Source organism: Podarcis liolepis (genome assembly GCF_965112155.1).
Source record: "Podarcis liolepis genome assembly, chromosome: 3".
Taxonomy (NCBI): domain Eukaryota; kingdom Metazoa; phylum Chordata; class Lepidosauria; order Squamata; family Lacertidae; genus Podarcis; species Podarcis liolepis.
Window position 1 is genome coordinate 104,283,703 of NC_139557.1, and position 17,202 is coordinate 104,300,904.

General features: G+C 42.7%; 1 protein-coding gene across 1 annotated transcript in view; it reads left to right on the forward strand.

Annotated features, from left to right (window-relative positions):
• PRKCE (protein kinase C epsilon) overlaps positions 1-17,202 on the forward strand; it is a 311,931-nt gene that overhangs the window by 132,016 nt on the left and 162,713 nt on the right. Inside the window, exon 2 of the mRNA XM_083494361.1 lies at positions 6,228-6,291. Coding sequence (XP_083350487.1) covers positions 6,228-6,291 — 64 coding nt within the window. The remainder of the gene's footprint in view (positions 1-6,227; positions 6,292-17,202) is intronic.

A 17,202-nucleotide genomic window follows, 5' to 3' on the forward strand; every position in this document is an offset into this window, starting at 1 on the left:
CAGCGGAGCCACGATGGCTAGTAGCCATGGACAGCCTTGCAAGAATGTTGCAGGTTCAATCCCCAGCATCTCCAGGGCTGGGAGAGACTCCTGCCTGAAACCCTGGAAAACCGCTGCCAGTCAGTGTAGACAGTATTGAACTAGATGGACCAATTACTTCACCCAGTGCAAGGCAGATTCCTATGTTCCAGTGATTGGTTTTCATAAAAGAAAAAGACCATGGGGGTTCTGTGTGGTTTCCGTAAAGCTTTTCTGTATTATTAAAGCCTCGTGCCATTATGTTTGCTGTCTCCGTTATTAATAAAATCACGAGAAGGCATTTGTAGTACAAATGAGCATTCTGGCCATTGGGGGTTTGATATCTGCTCTGCAAAGCAAATGAAGCAAGCTGTCAGAGTCATGTGGAGGTGCCTTGACGTGGGCGGGAGGGCAAGTTTAACAGGTCGGTTGCTTTTGGTGCTTCCTAAGTTTTCAGCATCCTTTTTGAATTAGGGCCTTGTGTATTACTCATGCAAACACTTTGGAGGTGACAAATGTTAGCGGAGTGTTTTGGCAACGGGTGAGATGCTGCATAGCTGCAGGGGAACGAAGAGGATTACATTTCGGCAAGCCGTAACAAAATGTCACCACGTTGTGTCGTGACAGAACGGAAACCCTCGCATCAATGTGACAATTAGTCTTGTCCTTCTGCCTCTGACAAAGCATAATATGCAAATTTTATGTCCCCGATTTCAAAACTTCAATGTCTCTTGAATGGCTCTGTCACAATTCTCTGTGGTAAGCTCCCAAGCAGAATATTTATGTCCCGTTTGCTTTTAAACACCTTGGTTTTAACCTCATATCTTTCCCTTTAAAAAGGTGCATTTTACAGGTATAAAACAATCCAGACCAGAAGTTGTATGTAAATTTTAAAATATTGGATGCAGCTGGGTTCCCATCCCCACTTTATTTTATGATGATGATGAAGAAGAAGAAGGTGGTAAAACTAACGAAGTTAGCAAAAGCACAGTACAACGTCAAACACTGAAAACTTCCCCAAAGATCCACACCTGACACACGCTTAAAGCATGTGACTTCACTCAAAGAATCCTGTTAAGGGTACTGGAAATTGCAGTACAGTGGTACCTCGGGTTAAGAACTTAATTCGTTCTGGAGGTCTGTTCTTAATCTGAAACTGTTCTTAACCTGAAGCACCACTTTAGCTAATGGGGCCTCCCGCTGCCGCCGCGCCGCTGCTGCGCAATTTCTGTTCTCATCCTGAGGTAAAGTTCTTAATCCGAGGTAATATTTCTGGGTTAGCAGAGTCTGTAACCTGAAGTGTCTGTAACCTGAAGCATACAGTGGTACCCGAGGTACCCCTGTACTGCGATGAGGAAACTACAGTTCCCAGGAATTATTGAAAGACATGTACAGTGGTACCTCGGGTTAAGTACTTAATTCGTTCCAGAGGTCCGTTCTTAACCTGAAGCAAAGTTCTTAACCTGAAGCACTATTTCTGGGTTAGCAGAGTCTGTAAACTGAAGTGTATATAACCTGAAGCGTATGTAACCCGAGGTACCACTGTATATTGGATGTGCTTTACACACTGGCGGAGGAAGGGGTGTGTGGTAGTTGTGGCCTGCCCAGGTGTCATCCCCGGGGGGGGTGACCTCACCGCCCCCCCGGATGCTAGCCCCGCCCCCGAAGGCAGCTACCCCGCCCCCGGGTGCACAGCTTGTGTGCCGCTCCTGGTGCTGGAGCAGTTAGCGCCGCCTCTGGCTTTACATTTATGATGTGGTTCTGCCCCAACTTTATATTTAACGTTCCTGCAATGTAAAGGTTAGGTTGGCGCTATCTAAGGGATTTGAAATCACAGAAAGGATTGAAAGTGAACATGGTGTGCGAATGGTAGAAGCTGGGACAACGAGGAATATGGATTCCTTTTATTTTAGGGGGCCATCTGCAGAATATTACTGACATGGTTCAAAGGCAGCCATCATCTCTTAACTTCAAAACATCTACCTCGCATGCTGCTCTTCTGATCTTCTAATAGACTGCACTTAAAACGTTTACAAAGGAGGGAGGGAGCATTTTGACGTTATCAGTGCCTGTCTTGATCCCACAGGAAATGCTGATATTTTGCTGAATTTCATTGGGAGTGAGAATCCTCACCAGCACAACTGTCACCATTTCCTATTTTTTAAAAAGTTTGCAACTCTTTCCTGCTCATATGCACAGATCATTTTTAATTGTCTCGCCGCTCACACCCTGTGCATTCCGGCCCCTCTTTGTAGTTAGGGGGATAATCTGGGAGGTTTTAATTTCGTGCGTTTTCATATAGATGGATCAAGTCAGCTTTGTTTGCAGGTTAAAATTCAGTATAGACATAGCACCACATTAGACAATGCGTGTCGTGCCTGGGCAGAAAATTCCCTCCAGTCCTTAGCAATATCTCTCTCTCCCTACTCACCCCTACTCCCACCACCACACACTTTCTTTATGAAATGCAATCTGATAATTATCTGCCTTTTCCACTTTCTGAGATGGTGAGGTCCAGATGTAAGCCGCTTTGATCAAAAGCCGCTCCAGCCACTCTTAAAAGGGGAAATAAATAAATAGGAACATCTACCGAGATGTTAATATAGCATTAATACTCTAGCACATTCCCTAAAAGGGCAGTTCTTCTTCCTCTTCCCAGCAATGATGTAATCCTGGCAGGATCCGCAGAGTTCTCGCATTACCAAAACGTTATCGTAAATAATTAAAAAGTAAACGCCACTTGTCAGAACTAATGACCAAAGTGCAGTTTGTGGGGCATTGATGCTCAACTGTGTGTGTGTGTGTGTGTGTGTGAGAGAGAGAGAGAGAGAGAGAGAGAGAGAGAGAGAGTTTTCACTTCCTTTAATTATTGGCGCACAGTAGTCATTATGATTGTGGATGAGCGCGATGCTTATTTAAGCATTTTAGTTCGGTTCTGGATTCTCTTTTCCTTGTAGCAGATCCCACGTGGATTTAGAGGGACGTGGTTTGAATGCTGTGTTCCAGTCTCTCTGTCCTGCTGTGGACACAGTTTGCAGAGTGAGCACTTAGCATTGGTCACGGTCAAGGCGGTTTAGCTTCTGCAAGGGCAGTGTGCTTTCTTTGGTGCAGGCTGCAATGCTGCCTACATTACTTCAGAGTAAGCCCTATTAAGGTCAGTGGGGCTTGCTTCCTACTGAACATGCGCAGGATCATAGGAAAAGAGGATTGGGCAGATTAATGGAGGAGACGGCTCTCAAGAGCCAGTGTGGTGTAGTGGTTAAGAGCGGCAGTCTCGTAATCTGGTGAATCGGGTTCGATTCCCTGCTCCTCCAAATGCAGCCGCTGGGTGACCTTGGGCTAGTCACACTTCTCTGAAGTCTCTCAGCCCCACTCACCTCACAGAGTGTGGAAGGGGAAAGGAGATTGTTAGCCTCTTTGAGACTCCTTAGGGTAAGCTAGATGGATGGGGTATAAGTAATAGATAATGATGATGATGATGAAGATGAAGATGAAGATGATGAAAGGTGCCAGTGTGGTTGCACAGTTGTTTAATATCAGCAATTATAAATACGCATTATTTGTTGTAACTCGGGAGTAGGTGCCTCATGGAATGCCATAGGTCAGGGATGAAGGAAACAGTGTCCTCCCAGATTTTGCTGAACTACATCTGCTTTGATTTTGAGCCATTTGGCCATGCAGGGGGCTGATGGGAGTTGGAGTCCAGCAACATAGGGAGGTCCGAGGGCTTCCATAACCCTGCAGTAAGCAATAGGTTTTGTCCCCCTATTTTGCACCTGGTTCCAGTGGGTGGAACTTTGGTTTCTAGTTCCAAACAAACAAACAGACAGACAAAAAACCAAAGTCACTCACACAAGTGACTGCCCTGCTATAAAAGATAGCAATTACAGGAACCAAAAAGTTCTTTTCAGACCTTGGCTCTGCACCGCAGGCACTGTGCATTGGTGCCAAATATGCATTGTACTAAATATGTATTGTGTTAACATCCTGAAATATAGCCACCGCATGTGTAAGAGATCAGCTCCTCCCCCATGTTCCCTCACAATTTCGAAGGTCAATCGAGAATAGCATTTGGAAATTGCCGCCTTTGTGCCAACTCGAGGCGGACAAGGACACTCAGGAGACGGTCTGTTCTTGGCTGCTGCACCTTGTGGAACGTCCGGAGACTCTGTAGCCTGAGCACCTCTCATAGAATCATAGAGTTGGAAGAGACCACAAGGGCCATCGAGTCCAACCCCCTGCCAAGCAGGAAACACCATCAGAGCACTCCTGACATATGGTTGTCAAGCCTCTGCTTAAAGACCTCCAAAGAAGGAGACTCCACCACACTCCTTGGCAGCAAATTCCACTGTCAAACAGCTCTTACTGTCAGGAAGTTCTTCCTAATGTTTAGGTGGAATCTTCTTTCTTGTAGTTTGGATCTTTGCACATGGCAAGGAGCGGCAGAAAGAGGATCCTGCCTTTCACTCTCCTGGGATCACACTTCTTTTTTTCAATGATATTCTTAATAAGTTTCAACAATTTTAACATACACAATCCAGTACACATTTGATCCCCCCTGTTATTTTGTTGACTTCCTACCCCTTTTTCCATGGAGTTGTTGTTTTCCCCTTTCTGCTGCACGCTGTCTTCTGTTTGTTAAATCTGCAGTGGTACCTTGGTTCTCAAACTTAATCCATTCTGGAAGTCCATTCCAAAACCAAAGCGTTCCAAAACCAAGGCACACTTTCCCGTAGAAAGTAATGCAAAATTGATTAATCCATTCCAGACTTTCAAAAACAACCCCTAAAACAGCAATTTAACATGGATTTTACTATCTAACGACATCATTGATCCATAAAATGAAAGCAATAAACAGTGTACTGCAGTCACACAATCAGTCAATCAGTAGCTGAACTGGGTTCCGCAGTCACACACAAAAAAGAGCCGCAAAAACAGAAACGCAAAATAAATAGCAAAAACAGACAGACCTCAGTGTAACACTCAAATTGTCAGCGTAACACTCAAAACGGAAGTGTGGCACTCAGATCATCAGCGTTACACTCAAATTGGAGCACATTTGGCTTCCGAAAACAGTTCGCAAACTGGAACACTTACTTCCAGGTTTGCAGTGTTTGGGTTCCAAGTTGTTTGAGTAGCAAGGTGTTTGAGAACCAAGGTACTACTGTAATTACTTCTGTTGCTCATAGCTCAAATCCTGCTTGCGAGTTCATCATATTATATAATATTTCTTTAAGTGGCCTGGAAAAGGCATCCATTCTTCCATAAAACACTCATCTTTAGATTCTCTCAATTTTGCTCTTAATTTTGCCAGTTCTGCACAGTCCATTATCTTGCTCATCCGTTCTTCTTTGGTGGGAACTTCTTCCGCTTCTGAGCAGTAAAGAATCCTAGCTGCTGTTGTTACTGCTGGGATCACACTTCTGAGGGGAAACTTACTTGCCTCCTGAGTGAAAAGCTGCAGACGTTCCAAATGCAGGCAGAGCGTTGTTCATTATGCGTATTATCCCAAAACCTTGACAGTAGATGCATGAATTGCTTGTACATCCACATTTTGCTGTTTCCAACACATGAAAACACTCTCGACAGTTTTCATAAATTCTTTTGGGAGCCAGTGTTGAAGCCAACGATGCTCTGAAGGCTGTAAACATCTGTTACATTTTAATTGTTTTACTACAGTCTTCCCCTAGTGCCCTCCAGATGTTTTAGACAACAACTTCCAGCATCCTTGAACATTGGCTATGTTGGCTGGAGATTATGGGAGTTGGAGTCCAAATCATCTGGAAAGTATGAGATCGGCGAAGGCTGTTTGAAGATATTGTTCACTTGATAATTTATATTCCCCCCCCCCACATGTGTTTACCTATCCCAAACATTTGGAATATGCAGAGTTGTGGATTCAAGAATCAGATAAAGTGTTGCCCTTACTTGTCTTCAGGTAATTAAGAAAGGGGACCCTGTGAGGTTGAAATCCAGCAGTGTAAACAAATGTTTATGAGGACCCTTCCTACTTAGATCTGAGGCTGGATTGAGATGGCACATCAGAATCTGATGGACTTTTTCAAGTCCTTAAAATCACTGGCTTCCATTGAGTATGCGGTACAAGGATTTGCAAGATGACGTTTAGTAATAAACAAACAAACACACCCACCCAAGGAAACGTACACATGGGAATTCTAATAATAAATATTTGCTTTTTCCAACTGCAGATTGATTTGGAACCAGAAGGAAGAGTGTATGTCATCATAGATCTTTCAGGCTCATCAGGTGAAGGTAAGACTGTTGGGTTTTATCATATTCTGCCATTCATAGCAGACTTATAGTACATTATTGAACACATGATTCAGGACTCCTTCCTCCAAAGATAAGCCTCTAGGTATATGTACCACAGGGAGCTTGAGAAAACCAGGTGCTCCCAGTGATGCGTACCTGTCTCAAACAAATATTTGTGACACCCACATGCTCTTTTAAGTGGTGATGCTGTGGAAATTCAAAATCTAAGGTTGCAATTAGGAGGTGTGTAATTCTCAAATGTATTATGAGTTCTGGCCTGGCTTTGAGATGATGAAGTTTAGGATTTTTGTCATTAATCCAAACCAATTGATTGCAAGTTAATTTATACTTTCTGTGCCTGCATGGTTGGCGTGACTCAGCCACACTTTGCAGCTTGCGTGCATGCCCAGTATCTGTGAGTCTTTACTTTCCTGAAGGTAATTCAAATACTCTGATCCCAATGCACATTACGTGTGGAATGGTTTTATTGCACTGAATCTTCTGATGAACCCGAATTTTTGTTGGTGATGGTTGGTGTGCCTCTGCCTCCACCTGTTTCCACCTGCTTCATCTTGATCTACTGACAGATGAAGAAAAGCAGATTTCCTTTTGCCAGTGAGCAAAGACTTTGTCGTTCCAGCAAACCACCAGCTGTCTCACGTGACAGGGTCTTCTGTGTGTGTGTGTGTGTGTGTTGTATTTCATCCTCCTTGTTGTTCTTTTCAGTGGTTTTACGTGTTGCCAGTGCTGCTTTCAATAGGGTTACTTACTTAACTTTAATTAAGTTTAATTAACTTTAATTAAAGGGAGATCCAGGTATAAAATAAATCAGAGTGTCACTCAGAGTCTCTGGAAAACAAGTGGACCTTCGCCATATGGCTAAAACGTATTAAGGTTGGGGCCACTGATGCTCCCAAGGAGACAGCATTTTTTACAATACGTGAACATGTAGGGGTCTGTGACACATCGAGGATAAACAAGCCATGGTTTTCTTTCTGTTTCAATTGGAAAGAACTTACGTAATTTGTGCAGAGGTTAGGTATCTGCAGCAGCAGGGGCGTGTGGAGATCCATCCAGTTTGTCGTGACTTCATATTTGTTAAATATGTCGTGACTGCGTATTTAAATACATGTGTGATATTTTATCGGTTGCTGTATATGTTAGAAAAAGAAAGCCTAAGGATTGTGTTATACAGGAACTCGCAAGAAGAAACAATAAGAAAAGAAAAGAAAAGAAAAGAAAAGAAAAGAAAAGAGGAAATGTATTTTCATAGGTTATGTACCGTATACAGTGAGGGGGAAAAGTATTTGATCCCCTGCTAAATTTGCCCGTTTACCCTCTGACGAAGAAATGACCAGTCCATAATTGTAATGGTAGGTTTATTGTAGCTGTGAGAGACAGAATAATAACAGGAAAACACCCAGAAGACAAAAGTCAGAGAATGATGTGCATTATAATGAGTGAAATGAGTATTTGACCCTCCATCAACCAGCCAGATTTCAGGCTACCTGGTATCTTCACTGTATGTAACGAGCTGAGATTAGAAGGACCTGCTGTAAGGGAGAGGTCTTACCTGTAATCCCAGTTCGTTACAGTACCTGTACAAAAACACCTTCACAGTTTACAGTTACTATTATTCAGCCCGTTGCGTTTTGTGTATTGTGATAACTGCGTTTGCATAGCAAGGTATTGAATTTGTTTTGTATATGCTACCTTGGCATCCATTTGAAATGTAGGGTTTCCTAAAAATATACCAAACAACAATATCCATATTCTTCTGCACGTGGACAGCAAAAAGATTTCCAGTTTCTCCTCGTTTCTCTCCCCCCCCCCAACTTTTGTCCTGCTTGGTGCATTTTATATTCTGTTATTAAATGACAATATGCACTGATGTGTGTTGAGGTGAAAGACTGAATTCTTTTACTAGAAGCTTTTATATACCGCTTTTTATCATTTTGAGCACAAAGCGGTGTGTTGAACACAAAGCAGCTAACTTTGTGGATGCAAGGCAGCATGGTGTGTCCCAAAGAGCTACGGCCTCTCCTTGTTTCTCAGCACCTGCCATCTGCGGCGGCTGTCCCACCCTGCCTAACAGTAGAGCCGGTCAGGCAGTATTCATTTATTAATTACAAGAATTTGAAAACAAAACAGAGCAGGGCTTATTAGATCTAGTAACACTCCTAGTCCTTGAGTGGGAAACTGAGCTGAGCTGGTAAACCTGGATTCCGAGGTTTGTTTAGCTAGCAATTATCTGTGTGGCCTTAGGAAAAAAGCCCCCGTCGACATCTGCTTCCAATCTGCGAAAAAGAATAATGACAGAGCCTGGTTGTGAAGTGGAGGGGTTTTTTAAAAAAAGAGAGAGAGAGGTATTTTGTATGCAGCTACTATATGGATGATTAATAATGTGCACTTGCCTTTGGAATACCTTATAAAGCCCTCTCCTGACATCCCTGGGTGCTTGCCACATCCTCCATTGGTCAAGATGGCAAATGGCGAGAACTAAAGCAGTTCCGAAGGTAGCTAGCTGATGCATCGACGTCCTCGCTGTTTACTACCTTGGCATGATGAAGCGGCAAATCTATCAAGAAAGCAGGAACGAGAAAACAGGAGTATAGGAAACCATTCCAAGGGTTCCATTATCTCTTTTGGCAAGGCTGTCCCTCCTTTTGCTGCCTCTGAGCCCTGGTGTTAGTCTCCTGCTCCTATTTCATCTCACCCGTCTCCTCGTGGAAGCTGTTTTTTCCTCCGTGTCTGTATGCGCGCCCTGCTGACATTGGCTGGGCCCAGAGCAGCCTGCCTCATAATCTTCGACTCTGGTTATCACTGAGTCAGCAGTTTGGACGAGAAAGCATTTTCTCTTTTCTCCTCTCTTTGATGGAAGACGATAGTCTTTCAGCAGCACGGCATTCCTTCTTCTTTTGGCTCCTTTGGACGTTGGCGGCTGCCCAAGACCACATTGATTTTTCCATAGTAAGCAGCCTTTTTCTCTTTGGTAAGCATTATTTCTCGAAAAGAGCATCCACAGGCTCGCTCCCCCCCCCCCCCGTTTCTGCTCTTAGAGCAGTGCCCTTTGTGTATGAAACATGCTCTGATTGGTCCTCCTCGCAGTAGACGCATTGAAATTCATGGTTATAACTAAATTGGAGTAGACACATTGAAATTAAAGGTCATAAGTAAGTTTGTCTACTATTTGTCTACTATTTATATTTATCTACATTATATTAATTATATTATATTATATTATATTATATTATATTATATTATATTATATTATATTATATTATATTAGTCTACTATTTGCAACAGGTCTGCTCTCAGTCCTTTTGAATTCCCTCCCTTTGGATACAAGGCAGGCACCTACTGAAAGCCTTCCTCTTAAAGCAAGCTGTTTAATAATAATCATCATCATCATAGAATCATAGAGTTGGAATAGACCACAATTATAATAATAATAATTTATTTATATCCCGCCCTCCCCAGCTGAAGCCGGGCTCAGAGCGGCTAATAACAGTAAAATAATACAGCATTCTAAAATCAATTCATTATAAAATCAGTTCAAATCAAATTGATGGCAACCATTGGGCTAGAGTTCTGTGAAGAATGACCAAAGGAGGGGGTCAGGCTGTGCCTTGGCCAAAGGCCTGGTAGAACAGCTCTGTCTTGCAGGCCCTGCGGAAAGATGTCAAGTCCTGCAGGGCCCTAGTCTCTTGTGACAGAGTGTTCCACCAGATCGGAGCCACAGCCGAAAAAGCTCTGGCTCTGGTTGAGGCCAGCCTAACCTCTCTGTGGCCCGGGACCTCCAAGATGTTTTTGTTTGAAGACCGTAAGGTCCTCCGTGGGACATACCAGGAGAGGCAGTCCTGAGATCTTTCCCAGTCTGCATTCGTATTTGAATTGTTTTAATTATGTTTTCTAGTGGTTCCTCAGTTGTTGTTTGCCACCTTTCGCTCCTTGGTAGTGGTGGGTTGGGAGGTAGGGTGGGATATAAATTTAATTAATATATAGGAAAATAAAATAAGGCAACTCCATATAACGACATGCATCTGGACTGAAGATGCTCTCTGATATTGCTTAGCAAGGCTAATGTCACATGGAAGATGGCGCAAGCTTGTTTTTCTCATCAGCATCCATCCCTGATGAGTGTCTAACCAGTTCCTGACATGACTGTACAGAAATCCAGCCTTTCTGGGATTTGATGTTCCAATAAATTAATACAATAATAACAACAACAACAACTGGAAATCAAACCAGAATTATCTTTATTAAATACATTCCCAAGACAACAATCTGGATTTACATAATAAATAATTAAGACAAGAGGTGAGACGCAACATAACCAGACACTGGGAAGACATTTCTGGCAGAAAGAAGGACAATTGGTTCAAAACAGTTTGGGAAACAGCCCTCCTTGAGAGATTAACAAATAAACTGCACTTGACACATGGGCCGATCAAGAAAGATGACTTTACCCCGGTGTGGTTTAATTTCATAGCATATGCCAGTATTCCAGAAAATGAGCAATCCCCCCCATCAGCATTTGGCTCAATCTGGTTGATATAAATGTAAATTTAAACGTAAATTATTATCTTTGCTTTGAAGCCCACCTCCCACATTCATCAATATATGAACACCTTATATTGTTTCATTGGTAACATAAGAGGGGAAAAAGAACTATTACTCATACTTAATCAAAGCACAAGGGCTCCTGATTAGGCGTTTAGCTGTGCACTGTTGAATGTTATCTGTTAACTCTTCTATCCTGCTTCCACTCTGTTTCTGTATTTGTTTAAACCACTTCACGAACCAAGAACTTATACATTGACCTCTAATAATAAACCATATGCTGTAGATAGCACTGCAAACTTATTATGCTATTTTTTTGTGATATGCAAATAATGTGAGAAGACTTGGGTCTATTTATCTGTATTGTTGATTATTCCTATTATCCTTGTTTAGACAACCCAATAAAAAGTGGCGTTTCTCAAAGTTCTTACCTCCTCTACACCTCCTTTAGGAAGGAGTTTGCCTCTGACTGCAAGTTCACGCTGTGTAAGGCAACACTCTCTAATAATTCATTAGTAGCTTTTGCAGCTACAACCTGTTTGTCTGTTTCCCTGGAAAAGTGCACTTGATGCAAACTTTACACCAGCAGGTGACTCATTCCTTTTGTTGGAGGGGGGGGGGAGGCGCCATAATGTTCTTCCATGTTTGGTCGAAAGGCTAGAGAATGATTCACAGTTGCATCCTCCTTCTCCATATTTCCTTTTGCCATGTCTCCTGGATCCACGAAGTCGTTTTTGCATCAAGGCAAGGTGATTAATTATGTTTGTCTGGTTGCCTGCACTTAACTGAAAATACAGGTTTGGATTTCGGCACAGGAGTGGGAAGATTAAGCTTCAGCAAAATATCACAGCTCATGCATGTAGGTGGGATACGTATGTGTCACCAGGAGCAGCACATTGAAATCTTTTGGTTTCCAAGTGAAGTTACTGTATTTACTCTTATCTAATGCGCCATCGTATCTAATGCGCACCCTGATTTTCACGTCGTGATTTGGCCAGAAAAGGTGCACATTACATTCGAGTAAATATGGTAACTCTTTATTGGAAGAAATGAGGCTGCTCAGTAGTGCCAGGACTACTGAGCACAGCAACACTTCCCAGCAGATCTTGCCCCTATGAGGCAGTTGTGGGGCCTCTCCCCAGCTGCCTAAGCCTCCCCTTCTCCTGGGCCCTTCCCAAGCAATCTGAGACTCCACCGGCACACTTGTCTTTCCTGTTCCCTCTTCATACCTCTTCTGTTTCTGGGAGACTGTGGGAGAAGCAAACTTGTGGTATAAAATTTCTCATCAAGACAATGGAGGGGGGGTCCTGTAGTGTTAAGAGTGATGTTACCCACACGTTTGTGCGATCAGAACAAAATGATAATTTGCACTAGGCTGATACAAACGTGGGCAATCCTAGAAATAGCCCCCAAGTGTGGTTGTGTAGTGGGTCCAGCTTTTGTGATCATGTGCACCCACCTATCCCCATGAGAAATGTAATGTAACCAAAGCATATATGGATACAGCTTGCACATTACACTCTTCCTGTTCTTTTCTGGAATAGAAACAAGGAGGCTGCCTTAAGCCATGCCAGACTCTGTGTTCATTTAGCCCAGTATGGTCTATTCTGACTGGCACTGACTCTCCAAATGCAGCTCTTTCTCACCACCTGCTACCTGATCTCTCCCCCCCCCCCTTTTCTTCTCCTTTTAACCTGGAGTTTCCAGGCGTTGCATTTGGGACCTTCTTTCCTCCCTGGTATGAGAAATGGTCCCTCATAACACAATATCTTTATGCAGTTGTCAGTGTGTGTATATATATAAATTTTAATGTGCATTTTGTTCAGTGACTGTAACCTTCTTGGTAGGCTCCACAATAATTTTGCTGGCACCAAATGAGACTTTCCGTGATCTGAATACTGTTATAAACTGGCCAGCTGCCTTTGACTTAGGCAGCCTGGAGGTATAGTTGTATGAATGGCTCCATCTGTCTGTATTCTCATCAGGCTATTTCTCTGGCCCCTCTCCAGTAGCCATTGCCATTTCCACTCATGACCCACAGAAAATTAATCAGATTTCCCCATCTGCGCTCAGTGCTAGGATTCTTTGAGTCTGAAAATGTAGCAGAGTAGTATATCCAGATTTCAAAATTTGGATCTAAGATGCAAATATTTATTGCAGATTTGCCTGCCTAGCCAGCACACAGTGCAACAAGCCAGTCTCTTGGTGCCCTCCAAGTCCTGTGGACTACAACTCCCATTATCCCTGAAAATTGATCGTGGTGGTTGGGGCTGATGAGAGCTGGAGTCTAACAACATTTGGAAAGTGCCACGTTGACTAGCTTTCTCCCTGAAATGCCTTCTTTTCCATACCTAGAGATAGATTTCATTACATGGAAGAGCATTTCAACACATGCACTTTCTATCATGTAGTTACGGTGCATTCCAGAAAAGCTTATTTCAACATTAGAATTGTAGGGTTGGAAGGGACCCTGAGGGTCATCTAGTCAAAGGGACAGCAATGCAAGAATCTTAACGAGATCATACAAGACAGATGGCCACCCAGCCTCTGCTTAAAAATCTCCAAGGAAGGAGAGTCCACCACCTCTCATGGGAGTCTGTCCACTGTTGAACAGCTCTTGCTGTCAGAAAGTTCTTCCTGATGTTTAGACAGAATCACCTTTCTTCTAAGTTGAAGCCATTGGTTTCAGTCCTACCCTCCAGAGCAGGAGAAAACAAGCTCTTGATCATCTTGGTCTCCCTCGTCCTCACATGTTCCAGCTTGTCAATATTGTTCCTAAATTGTGGTGCCCAGAACTTGACACAGTACTCCAGGTGGGGTCTGACCAAAGGCATAAAAGAATGGTACTATTAGAAGCCAAATGGGGACCAAGTAGGACCAAGACAGCCAAATGAGGACACAGTTCACTGTCATCAATTGTTCAGTATCACATTTGTAAGTGTGTGTTCCGGAAGTTCTTTATGGGTTTGTGTGTATTTTATACAGACACAGGTTGTTCTGTCCCAACTGCTTTCATTTTATCATGGTTGACCTGACAACCCTTTATTATTGTGGATTGATTGGTTGTTCCCAAGTAGACCATCTAATCCTGTTTATACCAGCTCTCCACAGAAAAATAAAAAAATCTCCCTCTGGCCTTGTTTTCTGCTTATCTGAGTTGCAGCCTGGAAGGTCTGGCCTTAGATTACGGTATATTTTCACCTAATCCATACCATCTCTTTCGTTTCCTGCCAGATCCAAACATCCATTAATCCTTCCATATCGAAAGATTCGATCATCTTCATCTATAAGTTGTTTGTTCTTTAAGTTGTGGTCCACTTACTAAAGTTTCTGATTGGCAGGGGAGTGTGAATTGGTATGAATGTTAGGTGGTATGAAAGAAATGAGTGCCCACAAGGCAAATATTTCAAAACCAGTTGTGGGCTTACTGTCCTATTGGTGCTTGAGGCTCCCAGGGGAAGCAGGCAGAGTGCAGGTCAAGCAGGGAACATTCAGCACCTTGGACAGCTCAGAGAGGTCCTGCTAAGAGGAGTTGTCTCTGAAGGGAGCTAGAGCCAATTGAAAATTTGTGTAGGTTGACCCAGGTGTGGGTCACCTCCCTGGAAGTGCTAGCAGGCTAGTTGAAGGGCCCTGATTTTGTAACCTTTGATTTCTACAAGACTCGGGGAGGAAGAGGTATTGCTGGGAACTTTTTCTTTCAGTCAGAGGATGGTGGCAGGGCTGTGTTCTCTGGCCAGCAGGGCCCTGAATAAAATATTGGTGGTTTTCCCTGCAAGGAAACAGTCTGGACCTTGGCCTCATCTGCATCTTTAGCTGGGTACTGCTTCTTGCAAACAAATGAAACAAAACTCATTTTATTTCTTATTTTTTTATCATGAAAAGCAGGAGTTGTGCAAACACTGGGTGGTTTAATTTAATTCAGACACATCTGGAGGGAAGGTGGAAAAAAAGACAGAAGTGCAAAAAGAATGCAGAGGCATAACACCACCAGTTAAAAATACAAAACACATTCCTGTAGGTGAGTGATCATAAACAAGCGGATTTGACAAGGTATTAGGGGATCAGCCAGTCGAAAGTTAAGCATTTTTAAAAGTCTGCTCATTTTCTGATGGGAGAGATTTAAGCAAGCGCTTATCAGCTCTACTGTTAAAATAAGTGAGCTTGAAAGCACAACACAGAGTTGCGATGGGAGAGAAACAGATGCATGCATTTCTCTTCTGTCATAACTTTTCAGTGCTTTCAAGCCTGTTTTGTAAATTGAAATTTGCGGTGCCATTTCTCCAGTTGCAAAGGGAGTGTGAAGCTAGCTCCCATTAAATGGTTTCTGGGCAGTTGGGAAGGGATTATTTTAGCAGTTGCAGCAGCATTGACTTCCTTGTCCCTTTTAAAAAAAATAAACGTTGTTGTGCTTTTTGCATGGAGGGTTTGCTTCTGTCACAGATGGACAGCCCTTCTCCTACCTATATTTTTCTTCCTGCCAAATGCCCTGGATGCAGTGTTGGAAGGTGGATTTTGGAAATAGCAGCTGCCACAAAAATTGCAGCATCCCCCTAGCGGCAGAATGCGTTGGTTTTAGTAAGGATGTGGTGATGGCTTTCTTTTTAAAGGGGTAGGCTTCAAATGCAAACTCCCCCCAACTCAAAGAAGCTGCTTCTTTTCTGAGTCAGGGCCAGAGTCCTTTAGAGGCAAGTGAATAATTCACACACACAGAGAGAGAGAGAGAGAGAGAGAGAGAGAGAGCGCGCAAGCGAGAGAGAGCTCTTTTGTGCAACAACAACAACAACAACAGCAATAATAATAATTTTACTTGTACCCCGCCCTTCCCAGCTAAGACCGGGCTCAGGGCGGCTAACACGAAATATAAAACAATTGATTGAAATACAGCTTAAAAAACAAGATTAAAATACAACATTAAAACATTAAAATGCAGCCTCATTTCAGTGGAAACTCAATCAAAAACTTTTTTGGGGATAAAAATGTCAAGTCTTCACTGTCTCTGATGAAGACTGTCTCTTCTTCTGCTATGCCCGTTTTGAGCTGGACTTGATTCAATTCCTTAAAATAAAAAAATAAAAAATATATTTTGGTTATTTAATCGAGTTGTCCACATCGTGAAACTCTAAAAATTGGGCTATTATGCTGTCCACACTGGCATCTCATCAAAATAAAAAATGCCTGCTCTTCAGTGGTGGAGGATTCCCATCTGAAGTAGGAGAGCTAATTGAAGTTTTTTCAAGTATTTGACTGGAACGCTCAAAACCCAACCAAAATTAGTTTTGCAGTGAGCAGGACAAGATGCACATACAAGTTGCATTACAGGGGATTGGGCTAGATGATGCTTGAGGCCACCTACGATTCTCTGATTCTAGTTATTGGGGACGGGGGGAGAAATTAGACCAACATGCCCATCAGTATACTAGGCAATGAGTCAGACCAGGCCTAGGCAAACTCGGCCCTCCAGATGTTTTGGGACTACAACTCCCACCATCCCTAGCTAACAGGACCAGTGATCAGGGATGATGGGAGTTGTACTCCCAAAACATCTGGAGGGCCGAGTTTGCCTATGCCTGAGACAGACCATTGGTCCATCTAGCTCAGTGGTTCTCAACCTGTGGGTTCCCAGATGTTGTTGGACTACAACTCCCATCATCCCTAAGCTCTGGTCTTGCTAGCTAGGGGTGTTGGGAATTGTAGTTCAATAACATCTGGGGACCTACAGGTTGAGAAAGGCTGATTTAGCTCAATATTGTCTACTCTGACTGGAGTGGCTCTCCTGGGCTTCAGGCGGGGTCTCTCCCAGCCCTACCCGCAGATGTTATGGACATTTCCCATGAAAAGCAGTTTTTTAAAGAACTCAGCTTATTGTTTATCTTTCTTGCTCACCGTAAGGTTCCAGTTGGAGCAATAAGATATACAATTATAAAACAAATAAAACAGCCATAAAATAAGAAAGTGAAACTAATTAAAAACAATTACACACATATAAAAAGAGTTACAAAAAATCTAAAAGCAAGAATGTTACTTGCCCCAAAGTGGAAAGAAGCAGAAGTCCCAGAAAAAGAAGAATGGATACAAAAATGTATGGAATATGCAGAAATGACGAAACTTACTGGAAGAATAAGAAATCAAGGTAACAAACGTTTTATAAAAGAATGGAAATGGTTTATTGAATATTTACAGATAATTTGTAAACAGATAAAAACATTAGCAGGATTAATGTAATGACCAGCAATTTTATAAGAGTATATATTTACAGCAGATAAATAAATGAGCAAGTTAAATGAACTTGGATATGCAGAAGACTCTAAAAAATTAATTTAAGGAACCGCAGAAAGAGGGGGAAGGAAG